General features: G+C 37.0%; 1 protein-coding gene and 1 long non-coding RNA gene across 2 annotated transcripts; both read left to right on the plus strand.

The window, feature by feature from the left end:
- The first annotated feature begins 575 nt into the window (after positions 1-575).
- Positions 576-7,491, plus strand: LOC138894984 (uncharacterized). The gene is made up of 2 exons (XR_011409169.1): positions 576-889; positions 7,214-7,491. It is a non-coding gene; the product is annotated as an uncharacterized lncRNA (long non-coding RNA).
- Positions 7,492-11,484: 3,993 nt separating this feature from the next.
- On the plus strand, positions 11,485-12,666 carry LOC104088182 (small ribosomal subunit protein mS79 (rPPR3b)-like). The gene has a single exon (XM_009592826.1). The coding sequence runs from the start codon at positions 11,485-11,487 to the stop codon at positions 12,664-12,666; it is 1,182 nt and encodes a 393-aa protein (XP_009591121.1).
- The last annotated feature ends 7,264 nt before the right edge of the window (positions 12,667-19,930 follow it).

Consider the following 19,930-nt stretch of genomic DNA (forward strand, 5'->3'; position numbering starts at 1 on the left):
TATTCAACCAAAATCCAATGAAGTTTCTTAGCACAATTAGCAACGCAAAAATTTTGGGGTTCTGAAGGAGTACGGTGCAACCTTTTCTAAAAATATCATACGAATTTTTTCCTACTCCAGGTATGTTAAGGCTATACCTTTTTTCTTTTTTGCATGATCCAAATGATACAAACGAAACGAGCAAAATACGCAACTTTCATAAATGACTCTATTCATAGAAATACTAGGGGTGTCTATATTCTTGATTCCCTATGTGAATTATTATTATATCTTCTATTTATGGGTCTCAAAAAAATACGTATTTGATAAAGTTTGTCCGAAAGGCATATTAATTTTATATTCGAGAAATCTTATTAACGTATTTCTTATGCATTTCATGCATTTATACATGTACATTGACCCATGACCAGAAGGCGTTATATACGCGTATATATATATATATATATATATATATAGGATATGGAAAAAAGGTTACGGTGTTATATACGCACCACCACCTGATCAGCTGTTATACATTGATGATTTGCCCACAGTACCCGAAATAATATGATGGGATGCCCTTAGAGGCCTGACGATGTTATGAAACATGTACCTATGCACGACATGACATTCATACGCATATGCGTAACACTATAATCATTTCATGAATTACAGAGTTATCCAGACTTATAGGTTGAGTCATTTACTCAATATTTCTTCCATGTCTATTATGTACTTATTTATGCGCCTTACATACTCGGTACATTATTCGTACTGACGTATCTTTTGCTTGGGGACGCTGTGTTCCATGCCCGCAGGTCCTGATAGACAGGTCGAGGGCCCTCCAAGTAGGCTATCAGCTCAGTGGAAGATGTTGGTGCGCCCAATTTGCTTCGGAGTTGCTTGTTTGGTTAGTATGATTTGGACGTGTATTGTTGGTATGGCGGGACTATGTCTCGACCTTTATGAAAATTATGTATTCTTAGAGGCTTGTAGACAGATGTCATGTACATAAAATATTGTATGGCTTTGTCGGCGTATGTTCAGTATACAAGTGGTTATTTTGGTCTTATAGGCTCGCATGTCTTGTGTATAAGTTGGTGGTATTACATGTTGTATTCTACTTATCCCACGGCAGCCTTCCAGCTCAGTTATCTATAATAGTATGACATAAAAATATACGTTATGTTGGTACTCGGTTGAGTAAGGTACTGGGTGCCCATCGCGACCCATCGGTTTGGGTCGTGACAAAAGTGGTATCAGAGTAGTTCTGTCCTAGGGAGTCTACAAGTCGTGTCTAGTAGAGTTTTGTTTATGGGTGTATTGTGCACCACACTTATAAACATGAGGCTACAGGGCATTTAGGACTGTCACTCTTTCTTCTTACTCTAGATCGTGTGGTAGAGCTCAGTTGTAAGAACTCAATTTCCTAAACTCGATCTTATTCGTAATGCAACGATTCCTACATTCAGAAAGACGATCGGTAAGAGATATAGCTGTGGAAGTGTTGAGTCAGAAGAACTCGATTTTGCATCATACTTATGATAAGTAAATGTGAGATCTTCAGCAGACCATGCGTGTACTAGAAGGTGTAAGGTTCTTGATAAGGAGTATTAAGGCAAGAATACTTATCCACTCTTATGGTAAAAAGGAATAACAGAATCGGAAGATGGACACAAGTTTCAGCAAGTAAAAGAAGCAAGGTGAAGAAGGGTACGAGGTACCCAGTTAATAAAGATTATCATTATTTACCCTTCAGGAAGGGAGATATAAGCATTTTGAGTTACCTTCAACGGTAGCGGAGATATGTACAATTGGCCACACCCATCTCATTTATGCCACATGAAAGCTAACAGAAGTAGTATAAGAGAAGAACGGATATCAGGATCCGGCTGGGGTTAGAGTGACCTAAAAGGGTGGATGGAATGTTTGTATTAGTTGACATTTCCGAAGGATATTCCAAATGTGCTAACAGATTTCCTTGTGAGACACCCAGATGGTGCACTCTAAATAGTATAGCTAGATATGAGTACTATAAAGATAGACACTGGAAGCCTTGAAGGGATAAATATTACCTCAATGTGGCTCCCGTCCCTGGTAGAGAAAGGATGCTAGGTAATTCGAAGAGCCAATGGATGGAGCAAGGGGAGCTAAAAAGCAAAAGAATGTCTTGTTCGACTTTTCAGAATAAAGTAATATACATAGATGTTAGTGGGAAATAAGAAAGGAGTTAATGAAACATTATGAGTAAAATGTGATACATGGAAGACAACGGTAAGTCAAAAAAAGACAGTATTACAGAGTCTATAGTCAAGTGAAGGAAAAGACGAAAGATGACAGGCATTGAGACGACAAAAGAGTATAGGCCATAAAGTCGTATCCTCATTTCGAGAAATAAGTTCGTGACGCTAACGTGATTACCAGAAGAAAAAGTTAGATCCCTAAGTAATAGAAATCAATATGGACTGGTGAACAAGATAAACTAAACATGAATTAAGGACTGAGTGATTTGATGATGACTGTCATCATGAGAACTTCATATTGTGTTCCGGCAATAATAGAATGGACCACATAAGAAGATTTATGAGAAATTCAGAGAATGGTTATTCAGGAAGACGCTTCCCTAAAACAAGCAATGTGAGCAAAGTCAAGCTTAAGGGACTGTATGTGCCAGTTACACTAAGTGTCACCATCACGAGTAAGGAATTTTTTTATCCTTGGAACAAAAGGATTACCGCAAGGCGAGTAAGGATCATCGATGATGTGAAAAATGCCAAAGTTGAGAAGGTAAAACATCTATACGTAGATCATCATATCACTAAATCTTAATGCTCCCCTAAAGGGGCGAATATGGAGTTACGCGGCATTAAGTCAAAATTAAGGAGTTCTAGTAATTATGGAATGGTAAAGGAAGAGTGCGACAAAAATGAAAAGGGATGAGATTTCACTTGTTCAAATCCTACAGATGTGCTACGATTCCAGAATATTATGCAAGCACGACGTCAAGGAGAGGAAGTAAGGGTTTCTGCCTGAGATGTTATTGATAGATAAGGAGCACGTGCGAGACGTAAGCTAAGATAAAGGGAGATAACCCAAGAATATTACGCGGAATATAGATATGAGAATGGACCAACGAATAATTAGCAGTTGATTCAGGAAGAGTCTAGTTATGGCTAGACAAGAGGATACAAATAAATCAAAAGATCGTGTAAGATAAATGTATTGAACCCCAGCATAGGGAATTCAGTCTCGCAGATGCGAGATCGCAATTGTTGAATATAAATAAATAAATAAATAAATAATAATAATAATAATAATAATAATAATAATAATAGTAGTAGTAATAATAATAATAATAATAATAATAATAATAATAATAATAATAATAATAATAATAATAATAATAATAATAATAATAATAATAATAATAATAATAATAATAATAATTCAGATAGGAGTTGGGGTAACTAACGATACCGTATGAGTGTTACGGAAATAAAAGAGAGTACCTATGGGAAGACAGTAAAAAATATAAGTTCAGGAGCAACCCTACAAGCACAAGGGCGTGGAGGTAAGTAACTACAAATAATTATAGGTGAGGAGGGACATCAAAAATTCCATCGGGTATACGATATAATAAGCTCACAGCTTTACAAGAGTCAGAGGATCCTCCCTAAATACTACAATGAAATACTAGCTGAGTAAGTAAGGAAGAAGGCTTCAACCTAAGCTCAGTAATCTAAGGAGGGAATGGTCTTATAACAACAGTCTCACAACAACTTTGTATGCACTCCATAAGAAAGTAGCACCTACCATGGCCAATGAGCGGGGAGTAAAACCAAAATTAATATTCGAGACCATATGAGTTGCACAAAAATCTCGGCATATGTAAGAACTCAGATAAGCTAAGTATGCACGCAACAAGGGGAAAAGACCAGGAAAAGCAATTGCTTACGTTTGAAGGAAATTGAGATGGAACGAAAGGAATTATCCGATTAATGATCAGGCGTAGAAGACTCCGGTATAAGTTAAAAGAAGGAATTGGGTCCAGATCATATACAAAGGATTGAATCATTAGAAGATTGTATCGTGGTTTTCCATAGCGTCCATGAAAGGCTAAAAGTAATAACTAAATGCCATGAGTCGTAGATTGGAAGATAGCTTAAGCCTACATAAAGGCTGATCAGAAGGAAGAGGAAACTGAAGAGTTATATCAACCAAGTAAATCAGGAGTCTGATACTCTGATTATTGGCCCCAGACAATTATAGAAAACGTGATTAAGAACATTGCAGGATCATCCTTAATATCAGAGGCACAAGAGATATAGTACAACAAAACCACCATATTCCATAACGACTCTACGATAGAGCCAGTTATAAGAGTACCAGTGTGAGATTGTGTATGCACCAGAGGTGCAAGTATTATAATAGAGCTTCAAGTTGTGGATGTGAATTATACCTATGTAGAAGGGACGTCATGAAAGAAGTAGAAGATATAATGTAAGATTTTTAGGGCAAGTAAGGTAAAGGTGAACAACGTACGAGATACACAAATGCAAAAGGTTGTGAATAGTCCAGACTTTGGATGGAAGGATAGAAACGCGGGGATTCAGTATCCAGGAATAATAGCAACATCGTTAGTGACATATTTTCTAACCTATGGGTTCTAGGTATCAAGGGGTCTAAATTAAAAGAGTAAAGAAGAGTTTGAGACAATGCGATGTCTCGCTCGATGTTCCAGAAATAATGTAAGGTGAATCGCATTGGGATACTATGAAGTACGGTTATGGAAGTATAGTATCACCCCTAGGTGGATCAATCTAATTAGTCCATATGTCCCCAATGGGACGTGATCCCTAGCGGCAATGTTACATAAGAGATCAAGTTAGCAGTGGCAGATGATAGATCAATATTAAGGTGAATCAATAATAGATGGACACAAGTCACAAAGTATGAGGTGAGATTAGGCCGTTATTCTTAAGATGAACAAGTAATGAGGAAGCATTAAAGGACTTAGATTTATACATATGGGATAAGTAACGAAAGTAACCTGGAGTTCGGTAACATACCTCAATAACGATATATCAAAGTAAGATTTATGGTATAGTATGACCTACCTAGATGAAGTAAAGTCATACGAATAGATAAGTGGACCTATGAAATAAGATATAACAATATACATAAGTTCAATAAAGTATCGAGTGAAGAACTTCATTGTACTTATAGATGCCCAGAGGGACATCTTATTATGTTTGTTCACAAAATTAGGCCTAGGGATTGGCTAAAACCTTGAGGAAAAAGGAGAGAAGAGTCGCATAGGCGCACTTACAAAGTCAGAATCGTATATGTTGTGCGATAAAAGATAGCAACAATTACAAGATTGGAATGATTCCGACCACGAGTCGCGGTGTGAGAAAGAGGCCAAAAGGGGGGATGCCCTAGCATTTTGGATTCATTCACACAACAGTTGCCTAGATGGAAAGAGGAGTACTAAAGTATTCGCAAGAGCTATGAGTTATGAGAATGATAAGTACATCAGTCAACATTCAAGGACGAATGTTCCAAAGGGGGGAATGATGTTACACCCCATATTTTCGTACGTAAAAATACGCCATAAATAAATTGATGAAAGTTCGGAAATGAGATGTTACATCCCGTATTTTTGTACGTTAAAATTTTGTCGTGAGTTAATCGACGTGAATTTGGGAATGAGGTTATTTTGAAATTATAAGTATTATGCTATTTCAAACAAGTGATGAGTAAATTCGTGAAGTTGAGTGGGTAAGTAAATCGAAGAAAATAAATTTCGTCAAAGTTTGACATTTTAGGATAAAATACGGCCCGAGCTAAAATACCCGATATTTATGGACTAGTACCATAAAAGGTACCACATAGCCATTATAGTAAGGTGTATAAGGTGTGTTTAAAGTGAGTAGTATTATAAGTAATTTGAGATAATTCTTAATTATACGGGTAATTGATTAATTATTGGATAGTGGATATTATCAAATTAATCATAAGATTAGTGGTTAATTAATGGTGATTTTGGATCAAGTTTGGACTACAAAAACGTGGCAGCCCATTAATCTAAACATTGTGACTCTTATATAATACTTAAAAGGTGGCAAAAATTTCGTAAGATTATGTGACATTAGTCATCAAAGTGGGCCCAACTCAATTTGACAAAGCAATAACCTCCCTTCAATCATAAAATGAAAACGGAAGTGCATATGTTTGGGAGGCAGCAAATCTTTACTTTAATAAGAATTCAACCAAAATTTCTACAATCCCTTATCCACACAACAATCAAAAGTGAGAAGTTAGCAATTCTTATAAGATTTCAATAAATTTCATTCTCAAACCACTTCAATCGGATTCTAAACATTACGTTGACAACGTGATTTATTCAATCAAAATCCAACGAAGTTTCTTAGCACAATTAGCAACACATAAAATTTGGGGTTCTGAAGGAGTACGATGCAACATTTTCCAAGAACATCGTACAGATTTCTCCCTACTCCAGGTATGTTAAGGTTATACCTTCTTTCTTTTTGGCATGATCCAAATGATACAAACGAAACGAGCAAAATACACAACTTTCATAAATGACTCTATTCATAGAAATACTAGGGGTGTATATATTCTTGATTCCCTATGTGAATTATTATTATATCCTCTATTCATGGGTCTCAGAAAAATACGTATTTGATAAAGTTTGTCCGAAAGGCATATTAATTTTATATTCGAGAAATCTTATTAATGTATTTCTTATGCATTTATACATGTACATTGACCCATGACCAGAAGGCGTTATATATATATATATATATATATATATATATATATATATATATATATATATATATATATATATATATATATATATATATATATATATATATAAAGGTTACGACGTTATATACACACCACCACCTGATCAGCTGGTATACATTAATGATTTTGCCCACAATGACCGAAAGGATATGATGGGATGCCCTCAGAGGCCTCACGATGTTATGAAACATGTACCTATGCACGCCATGACATTCATACACATATGCATGGCACTATAATCATTTCATGAATTACATAGTTATCCAGACATACAGGTTGAGTCATTTACTTTATATTTCTTCCATGTCTATTATGTACTTATTTATGCGCCTTACATACTCGGTACATTATTCGTACTGACATCTCTTTTGCTTGGGGATGCTGCGTTCCATGCCCGCAGGTCCCGATAGACAGGTCGAGAGCCCTCCAAGTAGGCTATCAGCTCAGCGGAAGATGTTGGTGTGCTCCATTTGCTTCGGAGTTGCTTGTTTGGTTAGTATGATTTAGACGTGTATTGTTGGAATGGCGGGACTCTGTCCCGACCTTTATGAAAATTATGTATTCTTAGAGGCTTGTAGATAGATGTCATGTACGTAAAATATTATATGGCCTTATCGGCCTATGTTCAGTGTACGAGTGGTTATTTTGATCTTATAGGCCCGCATGTCTTATGTATAAGTTGGTATTACATGTTGTATTTTACTTATCCCACAGCAGCCTTCCGGCTCAGTTATCTATGATAGTATGACATGAAAAGATACGTTACGTTAATACTAGGTTGAGTAAGGTACTGGGTGCCCGTCGCGACCCATCGGTTTGGGTCGTGACAAAAAAATCAAAAAATTAAAAAAATAGTATCAATGTTTGATCGAATACACTTATGTTCATGCTTTGTTTCTCAGTTTTCAAATTTCATTGGTATGAGCATTTGAAAATGCGACTAGGTTCATTGGTGGAATTGAGAATCGCTGATCCCCTGCTGAATTGAAGAGTTTTAGTGCTTAAAACTTTCCTTGATCATTCTACTGATTAGGATCTTTGGTGGGTCAAATTCGTGGCTTGAAATTGTCAAAGTTGTTGGGAGAGTTTGGTATTGAAAGTCGAAATTGTTGATTGGAACCTACTTATTTTTATTATTTGAAGCAAAGTTTATCTAATGTCTTGGTTGCTCGAAAATGCAAGGAACAAAGTTGTCCGGCATTGAAGCTAAGTTTCGAAGGTTGTCAAAATTTTCAAATCTGAAATTTTAGAGAGTATTAAGTGATTGTGAATGTTTATTTATGTCTAAATTTGTAATTTCCAACTGATTTGGACTGATTTTCTTGTAGCAATAGCTAAAAGTTTCATTGCAACCATTGATACGACTCTTCTTTCTTTGAAAACCCCTAATTTGAAGAAGAGGCACTTAGAAAAGAAAGAATAAGAGTCAAGGGCGTGGAGGTTTCCCTTTTTCAATTGATTTTGGGTTCGGGGTGGTTTAGTCCGGAAATGGGTATATATGGGTTGGTCTTCTTAATGGGGACAAGTGTTTTAAATTCGACGAATGTGAAGTTGCCACATCATTATTAAATAAATCTTTTTTGGGGGGAAATGGCCGGTAGTCATAAGGGTAGACTTGAGTCGACAAGAAAACTTTGGGGGTAATTTTAACCCAATAGGTGAACGTAGGGTATTTTTGACCCTAAGCTTATAGTTCGAGGGTAGTTTTGGCAATTTTTTATATAAGAAAAATGAATCATACATAGTTTGATTGAGTAATAATTTAATAATAATAATATTATCCACCATCGGATGTAAAGATCGATTCTTATTGGTCTATTTTTTATTTTATTTTTTTCTTATTTCAAGCTTCAAATAATTAGTAGCACCGATAAAATTCAAATAATCTAGTAGTATCATGAAAGATTTATTTCCACAACCCCCTCCCCCTTCCGGGATGGAATAAAATTTTTTAGATAATAACTCGTTTAACATCTTCTTCTTTTTCCCTCAATAAAGTGGGTTTAGATTTAGAAAAATAATGATTTTGGTCTTCTAGATATTGTGTTAATCTGATTTTGATCCTTCTTTTGTTCAACTTAACACGTTTTACTTTTAATCATACTATATTATAAGTGTGAAGACTTTTAGGTAAAGCTAATTTGCTAAAATGCCCATAAAAAGCTGAATTGCTATTTTACCCTCACTTAAACACAATTTCTTTAATATTTTTGTACAAAAAATCTACCTTTTAATAAATGATAAATTAAGTTGTACAACAATGAATCTGGTAAATGGGTATAGAAATGGGTGGAATAATTTTCTTACAACAGCCACTTAGCAGCCTATTCAATGCCTTATAATTGTTTCTCATCTTCCTGTACCTATTCAATGTTTGGAAATTCTTTTCAACTTCCACGACTAATTTTTTTAAAACTTACGGATTGCCAAACTATTGAACTTTTGAAGTTCTCTTCGGGAAGTGTTGATATCCATTATTCTTCTTCATCATCATTATTCATCTTCTCTGTTATGCGTCTATGTCATAGATTTTAGTGATATTGGCATATTGCTCATGCATCAACTCTCCTAACCATCTAAGTAAGCAATTATTTCTACCATAAGTTTAAGTTTCGATTCTTGCAATGCATAGGCCTGCTCCAAAATGATGTGTTAACAACTATTTTTTTTTTACAATATAGATCTGGTACATGAAAATTGAAAGGATGCATATTTGTTGCTTTTTTAGGTCTCATTGTTGGAAAAAGTACTACAATATTACCTCTCTTTTTTGTGTGTATTCATTTATTTTTATTTCTCTAGTGATTTTTATTTCTAACTTGAAGATTCTTTTTTAAATTGAAATTATTTGAGGTGGCTACTTCTGCTTCGTATTTATTAAATCATCTTTAGATATTCTAAAACAACAGAAGCATCTATATATAATTATTTATAAATTTATGTGAAGATAGGATTCTAATATATGTTGGAAATTATACTCTTTTATATATGTTAAAGGAAAATATTAATTATTGCAGTGATTTGGTAATGATAACATGTGCAAATGCTTAATGTGTTTAACATTTGAATAACTTTTATTTGTATTTAATTTTATTCTTTATTATAGAATCTAGGTAGGTTAGTCTATACCAATCATTACCATCGTAATGAAGTAGTACTATTGGGTGACAAAGAACTAAGAGCTAGAACTCTTCAGTCATGGTTCTCATGCTTTGGTCGTTTTAGTAGAAAAAATTGAGGTTGCAAGAACTCTAAGAGCTGACCTCAATAGTTACCTTTTTAATGGCCTTGAGGTAAATACAAATAATTCTTGAAAGAACAATTTTATTGTCTTGATATGCATAAGCTTTCGAAAAATTCTCACAGCATAATACGTGTCACATATGTACAAACTTGAATTGAAAATTACATAAACTTCATGAGTTTTGGTCATGGTATACCAGTTGAAACGTGAGAATGAAACATATATCAAAAACATCATTTCAAAATAAAATATTAGGTGTGAGATACGATTGTATCATATGTTTGGACCTAATAACATCAAAATTAATTCATTACACATTATTTCACTGTATTTACAGACCTCAACTTCACAGGTTTAGAAGATGTCAAATAATGTTGCATTAAAATTTTGTGTTACTCATCACACTCATGCATACTTCAATACAATAAAGTTATTTTTAAAAGTGTTGATGTGAGATACACATACAACGTACGTGTCTAGAAACTAGTTAGATTAAATATGTGATTCTTCAATTAAACCAAACATGTGATTTAGTCCTTACAACTATAACAATGTTATATGATGGAAACCAAAACTGCTATATTTTCAAATGAGGAAGGAAAAAAGGCATAACATCCTAAATAAATGGTATGGGGTAGAGTGTTAGTCGGTCAAGAGCATCCATATCCAGAAGATGAAGGTAACAAATATGAGAATGTTGAGATGGATATACGGGCACACCATGTTAGATAGGCTTAGGAATGAGGTTATTCACGACAAGGTGGGTGTGGCTCCTATTGAGGACAAGATGCGGGAAGCGAGGTTTAGGTGGTTTGGACATGTGAAGAGGAGAAGCACAGACGCCCCGGTAAAGAGGTGCGAGAGGTTGACATTGGAAGACCTAAAGAGGGGTAGAGATAGGCCGAAGAAGAAGTGGAGAAAAATGATTAGGCAAGACATGACACAACTTCAGCTAACCGAGAACATGATCGTTGATAGGAAAGTGTGGATGTCGAGGAGTAGGGTAGTAGGATATGTGGTCTGGATTGTTTATACCGGTAGTATTAGTACGTACTCTAGCATTCTGTTGGTATTAGTTTCTATGACTACATGTTGTTTCTTTCATTTTGGTCATCTTAATATCTTGTTGTATTTTATGTTATTTTTACATGACTTTTTGGTGTTGTCCTTTCTTGTCTGTCTTTTCATTAATGTGATGCTTATGTTTTTTTGAGTCGAGGGTCTATTGGAAATAATATCTCTATTTTCACAAGATAGGAATAAAGATTTGCATACACATTATCTTAGTACACTCCCCGGACCATACTATGTGGGGTTATACCGGGTATGTTGTTGTTGTTAAATAAATGGTATTATGACCCATAGGTATAAAAACTCTAGCAGAAATCTTGAAAAATGACACATTTAATATTTTAACCTCACAAAAAATGTCCTCTTCCCTCTACCGCCGTCTCCATAATGTCTTCACCAACACCGCTAAATCTCAAGTCCTTACAGCCATCACCGACGCCAAACCCAAAGTTCCTCCACCCTTCAACCCAATCAGTGAACCCGAATCCTCCAAAGAACAGAAATTTCGGCCACTGATTCGTAAATTTAAGCATTTGTCAAAAGATCCCAGATTCCGCCGCAGGCATGTAAATTATGAATCTTTCGTACGACGACTCAGCCGAACTCAACAGTTCTCAGCTATTGAAGATATCCTCGAGCACCAAAAAATTTACCCAGAAATAGAAGATGAGGGTTTCGTTGTACGACTCATTTCCTTATATGGGAAAGCTGGTATGTTCGAGCAAGCCCGGAAACTGTTCGACGAAATGCCTGAGTTAAACTGTGATCGTACAATCATATCATTCAATGCTCTATTGGCAGCTTGTGTTAACTCGAAGAAATATGATAAAATTAGTGAGATTTTCAGGGAATTACCTGGGAAATTAGCTATTGAGCCAGATGTTATTTCGTATAATACGGTGATCAAGGCATTATGCGAGATGGGTTCGCTGCATTCCGCAGTTTTAGTAATGAAGGAGATGGGAAAAAATGGAATTGACACTGATGTTGTTACTTTCAATACGCTTTTAGATGCGTTTCACAAGAATAATATGTCTTCTGAAGCTGAAAAAATGTGGACTTTGATGGAAAAGAAGAATGTGATTTCGGATGTTAGGAGTTATAACTCGCGAATACGTTGGTTGGTAGAAAACAATCAGGTAGTAGAGGCTGAGGAATTGTTTGAGGAGATGAAGAAAAGGGGAGTAAATCCTGATACATACAGTCATAATTCCATGATTAAAGCTTGTGCAAAGGATGGCAATTTGGAATTGGCTAAAAGCTGGTATGTTAAGTTGGAGGAAAACGATTGTGTTCCTAATCGTCCCACATTCGAGTTACTTATTACGCTGGCATGTGATAAAGATGATCCTGATTCTGCTTATGACTTGTGCAAGAAGTGTATTAATTTGAAACTAAATGTTTTTACTGGTACAATCCAACGGGTGGTTGATGCGTTGGTTGATCACTCGATGATCGAAGAAGCAAAGGAGCTTCTGGAGATAGGAAAGAACTGTCCTTTCCGTTATAAGCTGTCAATGCCAAACGATCTCCAGTAATATCACATCTCTGTTATCTCGAGTTGTTTGTCTCTACTCTCTACTGATTTGGGTTATGATTTAACAAGTTTCTAATTTCCTTGAGTGAGACATTCGTGATCGAAGAAGTAGAATATCTTGTGGAGTTAGGGAATTAGATGCCACCATTATAAGCTGGAAAAGGGAATAAATGCCCAGCAATACAATATTTCTGTCAATGTTTGATCGGTATATGTTTCCTCCATTGATTCGGGTTGCACTATATCATGAGCTTTTTTTCAATCATGAGACACCACCTATTCCAGCATTGATTTGAGTTGTGCAATATGTAATTACTTTTTTTTTTCCAATTGAGACACCACCTATTCCAGCATTAATTGGCACTTTCAATTGCCAGCTAATTAAAAAGATTAATTTTGGTGTTGCAAAAGGGTTCGTGAATATGTGCAATTCTGACATGTGTTTTACTTTAATTCCCAATGGAAGCTTATCTTAAGCTGAACTTTATTTGCGCAGTACTATTTTGCTAAGGCAGGACATTACCCATTTTCTTCTGTTGGACACAAAATTGAAATAAAGAAGAATAAGTGCAGTTTTTCCTGTTTCTTGAATCCAAAATTATCATACAGACCAAACTGGTTTGCATCCATCTTCTAGGATTGGAATCAGAACACGGACACTTATTTTTAGAGGAACTTCCTATCTCAAAGATTACGACAAAGGTTAAATACTAAATTGTATTTAGAGCAGGAAGTTGTTGACCCATAAAATCAAACTTGTAGATAGGGCAGCAGCATCGATCAAACCATGATCCAAAGATAATCGTTCTTAGCAAACAATTACCAGTGTAGGAGAGAGGAGATATGATGAGATAGGAACCCAAAGGAATCGAAAGGGACATGTTTAACATTACGCAACACAGTAAAATACAGTGATTAGCACACTTGGTTCATATGATTTAGGCATACTTTGGGCATGCAAAAAAGAAAAGCCTTATTATTGTCGTAGGCGATACATGCATAATACAAATTATACAATTAGGATGAGTGATTCATATATCAAACTATACACGTTATATCTTGCCATAGCTTTGTAAAGACACATGCATTTACATGGGAAAGAATGGAATAATGCAATTAACAAACTATCTGGGATGAAACTATCATTTTTGGTTTATTTCAAAAGCCTTTACTAAAGCTTATGTTTTGAGACACAAATAAATGTAACTGGGACATACTAATTACTTTTGAAAAGGTAATCCACTTTGCTAAAATGAAGATCCAATGATTCAAAATGAACTAATATTAAAAGTTCCTTTTAAAAAATTCTTCAATGTCTTATTAGAACGAATACATTTTGGCCGGTGATCGAACTTCCGTTCTCTTGCAAAATGTCTGTATACGGGTAAAACCGGGGCTAATGAGCACCCCGATTTCCCGGTGAGTCAAACAAAGTAAGGACATAACTACATGAAATCAGAATCGAAGCTGGGAACTTCTCGTACTAAGGCCCGAACGGAGTGCTTGCCACCGAGCCCGACAAGACAACACCCCCAGAACCCAGTATGAGCTCCAAGACCTCGAAAAGCACTACAAACGGTTGCACACGACTAACAAAGGGCCGTGATATCCGCACCCAACCGGATATTATGGCGCGGATCTCGCCTGATGTCGGTAGCATATCAGTAATTGATGTAAAAATGGATTATTATTTTTTTTACCTTTTTTAGAATTGTACTAGGGGTAAAACTCCCTTACTATATAAAGGAGAAGTTTCTTATTCAATGGAGATACGGTAACATACATATCAAGGTAATACAAACGTGTTTCTCTGCTTTCTAGTTATTGAAAAGTTCTTATTTTAATCATAGTTTTTCATACGCAATTGGCCCCGAATCGAGGGTCTGGTCGAGGGCAGAACTGTTATTAAGCTTAAATTCGACCCCGGATTCTACATCACAACTGGTTTGGTTATCCACATTACCTTTTGAAATCAGGTTTTGGGAACGGTTACGAATTGTTTAGAAATTTAGTTGCTAAAAATATTTATCATTTACTCTATGAGTTCTATCCTTGCTGTTTCATTAAAGAAATTTTGATTTCAAAAATACTAAATGTGTAATTAAGTGAAGTTTGTATTATTGGCTTGCCTGACAGTGGTGTTCAGCGTCATCACGACCTTTAGGTGAGATTGGGTCGTGACAACATGGTATCAGAGCACTAGGTTCACTTTGGTCTTACGAGTCATGAGCAAGTCTAGTAGAGTCTTGCGGATCGGTACAGAGATGTCTGTGCTTATCTTCGAGGGGCTACATGGCTGTTAGGAGCATTTCCCTTCTTGATTCTTCATCGTGAGATTCGATTCCTTTGAGGCTTATGCCTTCATTTCCTTCATATTCAATCCTATGCGGGGTGAAACGCTTGTTATAAATTGGGGATCGAGAAAATTTTTAATGGAACTATAGATGTAGTGCATGATGCTTCTCCCTGCATATTTAATTGGGCTATTGTCGTCGCCCTGCGGAAGGCCGCTCTGTTGTTTCAGTCCAGTATCAGTACTACCTAAGGTTTTGAGATTTGACATTGATTGTTATGACAATCCGTGTTTTGTTATCGCACAATGTTTATGTAATGGTAGAATGCCTGTTTATGTGTCAGGGTAGTAAACGACTTGAGAGAAGGTTTTTCTCAGTACATGATTCAGAGGTCCAATATTTTATTTCCAGTAAAGAAAAGGTAATCGTACTATGAATGTTCAGGTTTGGGGTTGATGGAGTAATGAAACTTGATATTTCCGAGCGTGGTGGAATTTTTCATCTGTGATATGTTAACGTCGTCCGTGATTGAATATGTTAGGATCGTCGGTGATATGATCTCCTTTGATTTTTCCTTTGGGGCAGGATATTATGAAATGAGGCCGGGAAAACGGCTGTAAGAGACCGCGAGGTGCAGTGGTTCCAGACCGAAGCAGTGTTTCTAGTATTGACGGCTCTAGAAAGATGATCTTCCAGGAGGATTAAGGCTGGTAGCAATTTGTTAGTTCAGTTGTTACAAAAATGGATATTGATTTAATGCAATATTTGGGCAGCGAAGGATGAGGAAGGACATGTGGAAGGTGTCTTGTGGTGGTTAGGTTCCTAAAAGGCCAAGTGTGAGAAACAGAAGTCGAGTAGTTGCTTAAAGGAGATGGTTTGACCAAAGTGGGAGAGTGGCAAAGTAGCATATGGGTTATGGGGTAGGATAACTACATGGCTTGAGGAAAGTTTGAAGTGATTGAGGATTCATGATGGACAGTAACTAGGTCTACAGACTTAAGTTGTAATATTGGCTACTATATTGAGGAAGATTGGGCGTGATAGGAGGGAGTTATTTAATATGAAGAGGGATACAACATGACTTTGGATTGGGATGTATGGTTGCACCTTTGGTTGATGTCAACGGGGAGTGAATCGACTGGTACAGCTGGTGAACGAGCATAAGCTCAGGATGGTTTATCGGTTTTGAACTAATAGTACTCGGTGCAGCATTGTTAGAGATGTCAGCATGGAATTTCCACAGGTGGGATATCTCCTGTGAGCAGATTAACGATTGAGTGGAGTTGATGGAGCCTCTAAGAAGGATTTTACTTGTTACCCGGAAAAAGGTCGAATAAGTGATTGTGACTGATGGTTCAGAATGTTTGGGGAAATCTTAACAAAAGAATTTTGAGAATTTGGCGGATAACAGCGCGAGATCATGGTAAATGAGGAGGGGGAATAGTTGTGGGCTCGATATTATGTAATTGTAGCTTCAAGCTAAGTGGGAGAGCCCCACCGTCTACAATTGGATTGCATGGTTGTATATTTGTGAGGTTTCTAGTTATCGGTATATTGGTGGGTCATTTCAACCAAGGAAAGAAAACATCAGTGGTAATTTGAGCAAAGGATTTGGGGGAATGTGTTCCATATTTGGCCTTATCGATTCATGTTCAGGTTTTGGGAAGACTCAGAGTTTATGTTTTATGTAGATGTAATGCACAGGGGAAGTGAGACAGTCGGGTGTTTCCTTGATAAAGTGTCCATGTGTTAACAAGGCCTTGGAGTTGATCATGTTTGGGAACAAGTTAGAGCAAGTGACTCTCAATAACGGTCGTAGTGGGTTCAAAAATTTAAGTACGATGTCTAAGGATCTCGAGTCCGAAGTATGGTTGAGTATCGAGCTTTTGCAGCAGATTATGAAACGGGGCTTGGAGTACTCTGCGTTTTCTTCAGGTTGTAGTGTAGCAGTAGAAAAACGGAAGTAAATAACCTCGGATTCATAAAAGAAGTATCAGAATGGGTGTACAGTTGAAGATGTAAAAGTGGGCACAAGGAGGAGTATGTGATGATTCAAGGATTTTGAAACTGCGTTGTCTCGTGAAATAAGGTCACTCGGGATGAGTGCGGATTTGAATTCGTTATGTAATGAATGGGACTATTATCATTTCTAAGGCAAGTTGAGAATAAATTGAGAAAAGACGGGTCGGCTAACAATGGTTGAATTGGCATGATGGTGGCAATGATCAGTTCCTTCAGAGCATTGAGTTATGCATGTGATTGTGGCGGTACGTGTGAGGTTTGACGGCCGTCGTAATTGATTGTATTTGGAGGAATTCAAGTATTATGTCATGTTATGTGTAGATGGATCCCGGGAGAGTTATGGTGGTTTAGACCATTACTTGAGGAGTTTATTTCCTGAGGATATGGGAATTCAGTCGCGTGTTGCAATGGTTCTCCTAAATTGAGTTAAGAAAAAGGTTGTTATATGATGAAGTGTTGGGTCTGTTAGTGGTTCAAGAGTTATGATGGAAATTTTGTACTCTCGAGTATTGGCATGCTAAGTACAGTGAACGACATGGGAATTTGAAAGTTGAGGATCGAGGTTGCAGTTCGGTTTTGACAAGAGTGTTATAAGCTCGGACGAGCAGAAAAGGATTTAGAGGTTTAAAGCAAGCTGGTATTGTCTTCAATGTCACCTGAGATCGGTGTTATGTGTAAGAAGCTTTGTGTATTGATTTGTGGATCCTTGATTTTCCTTACAATATTAGTATGGCCGGTGGTATAGATGTGCAGACTTGTCATCAGTTGCGGAAGGTCGTGGGAGCGTATTCCACGGGAAGATTGTATAAGTGTGCTAAGTAGTCACCTGATTGATTAAATATTTTAACAACCAAGTATGAAGATTGTGGCGGTATCACTAATTCGAGAATTTATGCCTGGAGGGCACTCAGTTCATTTGGTTGTGGACTGTGGAAGTTTGTTCCAGTTATGATGGTTGTTCTTATGTGTTATGGGAAAAAAGGTTATTATGGATCCTTGAAAGGTTATTAGCCTATTACGGTGCGATCAGAATCGGCTTGAGGTTTGTGGATGGATTTAAATATGAATACGGGCTTTATATCAGGTCAAATGTGTTCATTTCAGCATAAACGCTCCCTATGGAGGAGTATTCGGACGTTGGATGTCATTTTGTCGTTGGTTATTTCATGTAATACTATATTGTGCCGTGTGAGTTATGAAACAACTTGATAAATTTCTTATGTATTGAGGTTCCGCGTAGCGATGGTGTTGTGTGAGCAGGATGGCTCTCGAGTTTCAGATCATATATCGCACCTTAGTTGTGCTTGCATTTTGTAGCATATGGCGTTGTCGGTCCTTCCAGGGATGGTATTATGCACTTAGCGTGCTTGTGTTCGATATTCGAATATTTTGTAGTAATGAGCATTCTAGCCCGGTAAGTATTTCCTTATAGATTCTTTTTGTGCGGATCGTGTGGCACGCCGCCACGGGTATGTTGTTTGGATCAGGTTGCACGCCGCAACAGTGTGATGTTGAGTACAGTCCCCTATATTCTATTTTGTGTGTTTTGTGTCCCATTTTCTAAGGAAGGTTCATGACACCTTTTCAGTTGTCTAATTAGTTACGCGGGTTGAGTAGTTCTTTCCAGAGTTCATTTTTCCTTATGTATCACATTCCAGTTTGTAGCATGCTGGCGCATTGTTGGCATCATACGAGGCCTTAGTCAGGGTTTAAGGCAACCTATTTCCTCTGTAGTTTATACTGGGTGAGATGAGACTATTGGACCTGAAATCAGTGCAATCAGATTTATATAAGGTATATTAAAGAATAAACATCGCTATCCAGTTCAGAATGAGATAATGGTCCTTGTCAGAAGGAGAAACTCAGTAAATTATTGACTCGGCAGTTGGTTATGAATTCCTACACATTTCTTCCATCGTGGAAGCATTGCGAGAGTTGGAACATGACTTATATGTATCATGAGATGTGTTGTGGACACCAGATTCGTGGAATCTCGACTATTGTTATCGAGTATGTTTTTATGGGCATGTGAATGGTGCTGTGCATGGTTTAAATTCAACCAAGGTATACAATCATGTATTGGTGCATCGTGTAGTGATTGATACAGTGCTCATATGTTGGAAACAGGGATGGTGGAAAATTCTGTATGTTAGAATTTGGCTCTAAGGCTTATTTGCCAAGATAAATGGGAGAATCTTCAGATTGGCTCGAGCTAATATGCTCAACTGGGTGTGGTAGAACGGGTAGGTGCACGAGGTGTTAAACAATGATTTTGTACAATTCAGGAACAGTCTTTAGCACGTTCGAGGACGAACGTATATTTAAGTGGGAGAAAATATAATGACCCAACCAGTCATTTTAACTTTTAGAACCCCGTTCCCTAAAATAAAACTCCCTGAATGTGCTTTTATTGATTTATGACTTACGGGGATGGTTGGTTCGGTGCTTCGGCCAAACACTTTTTCTCGCTGGTCGAGCTTTCTACAAAAAAAGCGATGCAAGAACGTATTCTTTTATCTAAGCTTCTTCCTTGTGCATTAGCTCCCCCCATCGTAGATGGTTCAGCCACGCCCGGTGCCACGAAATGATTGAGAACTACGACGGGGTCGAAATGAATTTTGTTCTTTGTATTCAATAAGTATTGCATGACCGAATAATTCAAGGAAGGGCGGACTGCGGGTGGTTGAAATCGGAACACTTGGTTCCTTAAGTTAGCCTTAAAAGGCAAAGTTTGACTTCGGTCAACATTTTGAGAAAACGACCCCGGAACTGGGATTTGACGGTTCTAATAGCTCTGTATGGTGATTTTGGACTTAGGAGCGTGTTCGGAATTTTATTTGGAAGTCCGTAGTTAAATTAGGCTTGAAATGGCTAAATCAAGAATTTAAGTTTGAAAGTTTGACCGGGGAGTTGACTTTTTGATATCGGGGTCGGGATCCAGTTCCGAAA

This window comes from Nicotiana tomentosiformis, chromosome 6, assembly GCF_000390325.3.
Source record: "Nicotiana tomentosiformis chromosome 6, ASM39032v3, whole genome shotgun sequence".
NCBI lineage: Eukaryota > Viridiplantae > Streptophyta > Magnoliopsida > Solanales > Solanaceae > Nicotiana > Nicotiana tomentosiformis.